Below are 6,000 nucleotides of genomic sequence, written 5' to 3'. Positions count from 1 at the left end.
TCCACCCCCACAAAATGTCTCTGGTATATGGCTGTTCATTATTCTTATTATTTTCTCGCCTGGTCCATTATACTCCTGCTATGAGTGAAACTATCTGGTATTTTTCTTTCTCTTTCTGGCTTATCTCACTAAAAGATGCTTGGTCTCTTTAAGCTCCCCAAATTAGTTACAGTTTGAGTATAACAATAGTGGTAGATCTCATGAGAGGGCAGACATAGAGATCTTACCTTTTTTGTAGTTTTAATCAAATCTCTGTGGTATACACACACAAGCACATCAACAGTTTTTCTTCTGATGTGCTCCTCTTCTCCCACACTGAGTTATCGCTGGTCTGGAGCAGTATTTTGTAATTTGAGTAACATACAAATCTTGTCCAAGAGAAATTTTTTGAGGTCTTTCAATGTATATGGAATTTTAAATTTTTTATGTTTCTTTTTTATTAAAGACTTGTTTATTTTATGCATACAAAACCTGGGGTATAGGCCTGAGGTGTGGGGGCTGAGAGGATTCACCAGAGACAGAATGGGGAGCAGAACAGGTGGATCGACTGAAATATACTGCTGAGGGGAGCAGTGGGTGATACAGGAGAGGTCTGCTGCGCCCATGTGGGTTAGCTCCCTAGCCAGGGATCAAATAACAAGATGCAGTGGCTGAGGATAGCTTCACAGTGCTGCAGTCTAACCTGTTTGGCCACCAGGGAAGGCCCTTATGTTATATTTTAATGGAGTTAAATATATATGAACAAAAATAGTAAACCCTACATGTTTCTATATTTATGCAAAATTTATAAAATGTGTACTCTATATAATACTTATTTTTATATTAGTTTGAATAAAGTTTGAAAAAGCAAATTGTATGCCATGTGAATGCTAATAATACGGATTCTTAACACTGAATGGTCAGGTTTGAAGGGTTAATTTATGTAAGTGAACCTAGGTCTAGCAATATCCCCTTTCTCCAAGATCCCAGTAATGCAGGTTAGCTTTAGGTTTGCTTCTGGGTAATGGTTTATTACTTGCAAATTACTATGAAAGGCATTTTGGATACAAAACTCCTCTCAGGTTGTTTTTTATTAATACTTTGCTCTCTAAAACTGGGAGGGAAATATCATTTAATAGAGTATCAGACTGAGTGTCAGTTCCTGAATTAAGATTTAATGGCAGAATGTTTTCATAGGGAGAACTTACTGTGTTTCTTTATTTAAATCTATTTTAACTTACAGTGTGGTATGTTTTGAATTTTTAGTGTATCAGAAAATGTTGACCTTTGAAGTAATGGTTACATCACTTACTGTGATGTTGAGCACGTTTTTTGAACTTTTATCTCCTTTTCTGCAGTGTTTGCAGATTGTGAAGTACAAAAACAGTGAGTGGGATATAATGCATGGTTGGTGGTGTCATGAAGACCACAAAGGGGTAGGCATGCAGAGATTAGGAAGAAAGCAGGAATAGCTGGTATAAAGGCCCCCAGAAAAGTGAGTTTAGAAACTGACCGAAAGCCAAAATTAAATGTTTGTGACAGTACTCTGTAGATAGAAAACATTCCTTACAGCTTAGGTGCTGTTATGTTTAGAAAGATGTGTTTGTTCACATTCTTTTTTCCCACTGGGTTGTGGTTTGTTAGCAGCAAGGCTGCTTTGTCTAGGGAGCAAGAACCTAGAGATGGAAAGGAAGAGTGGATCTATAAGTTGCAAGTTCCAAATTCCAGCAGCCTGTGAATTTTGATTAATGAATTTTATTTAATGTAATGTAATGTACTGATAGGTTTAATTTTTTTTTCCTGTTAAAATTGGCAGTAGAAAAATGAGAATAGGTTTATAATTAGAAGATTTGGGTGAGAAAGTCTTGTTTCATTTCAAACTTAACCATGTTTTCCCCTTCATTAAATCGCTTATTTTCTCACCCTCTTGACTTTGCTGTTTAGTGTCTGTTATTTTGCCATCTGTTAATCCAACACTAAAATATGATCTTGAGTATCAAATTCTCTTTTGTGGTTTAGTTTGTAAATAATTTTAAGTACTTAAGGTCTCTGGGTGTGAATTCTGCATACTTTAATGTAGAATCAGCAGAGCTAGGGCTTCTACTGCAGTTAGTTAGTATTTACCTTTCTTTAAAGTTGTGGAGCTATGTGCATTTATGCGAGGTAAATGAATTAACTAGAGTTGGTGTTTAGGTAATAAAATGAGGAATTGGAAACCATGTGTTTAAGAAATGGGTAGATTGATCCTGACCACTATTTAAGTTCTTTTTTTAATTTGATTGCCAGTGTTTGTCTTCCTTTCTTCCTTTGTATCTTTTTATGCTTTCTGGTTTACTCCATACCCAGTGAGTTAGTTGGTGGCCAGTGTCTGAACCAGGAAGGAGTGAGGTATCTAACTGGGTGGGGTTTATTTATAAATAAGTCTAATTTTAGATCAACACCAGAATAGTATCTATGTATATTACCGTATTGTCATTCTAGCATAGCTGTATAATCTAGTAATATCATCTGTACTCAGGTTTCTGTTCTAGAGTGTCATACTTAATTCAATTTTTAAAGTTGTTGCAAAGTTTCTCTTTGCCAGAAATAAAATTGAATGTTTCTAATAATACTGCTTCTGTTGATGACTTAATTCAATATTTTGGAGACTCAGATTTGGACAGCTAAGGGACCAATGTATGTTCCTCATTTGTCATGAATGCAGGGATTCCATCAGTTTTGTTTATTTGGAAGCCTCAGGGTCAAGCTCAGTGCTTGATACCTAAAAGGAAGTTAAATATTTGATAAACAAATAGATTAATTTTGATGTGTCAGCACTCAAGGCATCCAGATTGAACCAGTAGCCAGGATTCTACTCTTTCACAGGTTTTCCAATCTCCATGTATGGCACTGAGAATAGGCTTGCTAAGGAGTACTCCATCCATGTGTTCCTCATCCGCTGCGTTCCTCTTTGTACTCTGTGTGGTAGGTAAGAGCATTGTCTTTGGTTCCTGACTTCATGAACATCCAGGATTCTTGATGGTCTTATTGTGTGATCTTGGCAAGTTCTTAACCTGACTGTTTTGGTGGTGTCTTTAGCTATAAGTGGCTATGATGAGAGTAAACATTTCTCAGATTTGGAGGGGAGTTGTGAATTGAGAACAGTGCCTGAAACATAATAAACATTTTATTTAGTGTCAGAGCTGTTTATTCTAGAGTGAAAAAGTATTGTTTCCACCATTTGTATCTTTTATCTCTAACTCTACAGTGGTTTCTTTCCATAAGCATAAAAACAATTCACTAAAAATTTGCATTATTTTTTTTTTGGTGATAGGAATGTAACACTATCCCTGTTTAACACTATCCCTGTTTTTTTTTTGTTGTTGTTGGGCAAGATGGCTGCAAAATACGTCCAGTCATAAAAAGAATGCTTTGACTTAAGAATCCTGCTTCTGGGGCTCTTCTAAGGACAAATACTTAAATATGAAAGAGATTATATTAATGAAGGGGTTACATTATAAAATCCAGGTTTGGAGGAAATTGTTAAACTCTGACGCTCATACATTAACAGTGGAGGTAGGTTTGGAGACCGTATAGTAACATGGAAAATATTTGTGGTGAAAAATGCAACATTGTGTGCACAGTGTGATCACAGTCACATTAAGAAGATATACATACTTGTGTCCAAGAATTTCCAGAAGATAGGACTTAGAAAGTCTCTTTTAACCACCTCCCTGACTTCTATTAAGATTCTAGACTTATGCAAAGCTAGTTCTCAAGGCTCAAAGTTTACTCTGAAGTTAAGTTCTGTATACCCTGTTATAAAACATTATCATTCATATTTGACTCTAGAAATTACAGGGTTAGTCAAATTAGACCCATGGGGCTATAACAAGAAGACAGACCTCTGTGTACTCAAGCAGTAATTTTACATAGAAGATTAAAAACATACATAGACTCAGTGTGGACTTAGCAGATAACATGACAGTTTGGTTCCTGGGTGCCTGTTTTTTTTGGTAAGGTAGGTTTCTTACCTTCTTAGAAAAACTCATTTTAACTCCAGTATTTAAATTGACTTTAATAAACTCTGAAAACAGTCCCGAGAGCATCAGTTTTTTTCAGGTTCCTATTGACCATAAGCTTCATTTATTTACAAGAGGTAAATCTAACAAAGTATCCCTAGACCAGCCAGAGCACAGATGGCTACTTCAGTGTCGGTTCTGCATATCCCAAAGAACTGTGCTAGGAGGAAGAAGAATTTACTAAAACAATTACTTGGTACTTGATTCATGTATGAAACCCAGCCCATGGGTATACATGTATGTTGGCAGACAGCCACAGTGCATTTATGTAAACTCTAGAACTCAATAGCTGTTTTCTTATCTTTCATAGGAGACATTCTTTGGCATCCAATGAATTTTTGAACTATTCATGATTTGCCTTCAAATCTTTAGCATTTGTTCCCTAGGACAGATGACATCCTTATGTGCTAAGTTTTATTTTGGTTCAATAAAGGTCTGATCTTTAAAGCTCTAATCCATTGTTTGAAAGTATTTCATGTGCAAATGATGTGAAAAATTTGCTGTATAAAATTATATAAAAACATATGGAAGAATGATTGATTTAAAAATAAAACAGATATCACTTCCCTCAAGGAAGTAATTTGTTATGTGAAAGGTAGAGGTTTCATGTAAGAAATACATGTAAAAACAAGAGGATTTTAACATGAATGCTGAATATCTGGAAATCTCTGGAGATAAAATTTACCTGGTTGCTCACTGATTTTCAAATTAGACTAGTGATTTTTTTTTGAGGACAAAACATTTTATTAGAATTCATTTGGATTTTGATATTCTTCCTAGTGGAGACTACCAAACTCTGTGTTTCTTGTCAGCATAGTTGATAATAAATTGTGGTGTGTCAGACTTTTGAGAGTGTTTGGCATTATGTCATGAGAGCAATAGGAATAACCTTGCGGACTGTCTTGCGTTCACTGGATTAATTGAGGTAAATGTGTTAACTTCAACAAAATGTAATATTTCAGTTTGTCTCTAACCCCAACTGTTATTTAATAATCCTGATGGCCTATGTTCTTTCCTTCAGTCCCTCCCTTTCCTCTTTACTGCACAAAAAGGGGAACCACGAAAATTTCCATATTATCTTTATTTAATGTTTTGCAGTATTGCCAAACTGTGTTAGATGTTTCTGTTGTGATCATAGTAGAAAAGCATTGTAGTGGTTACCTTTCCCAACTTGTAATAGTCCTTTTTAATTTTATTTTCCTCACCAAAGCTTGTTTGGTCTTTAATCATGATAAGCAGTCTATATTATAGATACCTGTGAAGCAGGAATATACTGTACTTAAATACCATTGTGAATGCTGAGAATCATGAACTGGGAAGTAATGCATGTGTTACCAAAGTTAGTGTCTGTATTACTCTTTCAACAGTGAAATAAATGACTTTAGAAAAGGTGTACTGAGATAAGTTAGCCCCCAATGGGGGTGTGTATATGTGTGTGTGTGTGCCTTGTTAAAGTACTCCATGGCCATTATCTAGATGCATGATGCATTAAGTCAGAGCTAAGAGGCTTTTGGTGAGTTTTCCTGTGTTCTGCCTGTATTAATACTCTCATAGGGTAGGCAATTTTACATACTTACAGATTAATTTAACTTTTTTTTTTTCATGTATGTCTGCTTTAATTCCTCACACTTTTGTGTAGGAATTTTATGTGGCACTTGAGAAAAACCGACTTAATTTGAAAAATAAAACATTCTTTGAATAGGTGCTGTCAGAGTTTGTCATAATCAAACCTAGGGTTTTTTTATGTGCTATTTTTGTAGTAAGTAAAGTGTAGCTTCAGGTAATTTTTCTGATTCTAATCTTAATTCTACCACTGCTTAGCTTGATTACAACTATTTTTGCTCTGATACTTCATTTGCAGAAACAAGATTTGAACACACACACACACACACACACACACACACACACACACACACACCACACAGAGCTGGAGTTGTTAATCATTTGATAATGGTCCAAT

General features: G+C 35.4%; 2 protein-coding genes across 5 annotated transcripts in view; one reads left to right on the top strand and one right to left on the bottom strand.

The window, feature by feature from the left end:
• FBXO34 (F-box protein 34) overlaps window positions 1-6,000 on the top strand; it is a 57,593-nt gene that overhangs the window by 43,865 nt on the left and 7,728 nt on the right. The gene's annotated exons all lie outside the window — the stretch shown is intronic.
• ATG14 (autophagy related 14) overlaps window positions 3,068-6,000 on the bottom strand; it is a 47,189-nt gene continuing 44,256 nt past the window's right edge. Inside the window, exon 10 of the mRNA XM_012724582.1 lies at window positions 3,068-3,126. Within this exon, the coding sequence (XP_012580036.1) occupies window positions 3,090-3,126 (37 nt within the window). The 3' untranslated portion in view covers window positions 3,068-3,089. The remainder of the gene's footprint in view (window positions 3,127-6,000) is intronic.

The sequence above is a fragment of the Condylura cristata genome, unplaced genomic scaffold (genome assembly GCF_000260355.1).
Source record: "Condylura cristata isolate star-nosed mole 26May11 unplaced genomic scaffold, ConCri1.0 scaffold00013, whole genome shotgun sequence".
Taxonomy (NCBI): Eukaryota; Metazoa; Chordata; class Mammalia; order Eulipotyphla; family Talpidae; genus Condylura; species Condylura cristata.
The sequence above is the reverse complement of the archived record's forward strand: the minus strand, read 5'-3'. Positions and strand labels throughout refer to the sequence as shown.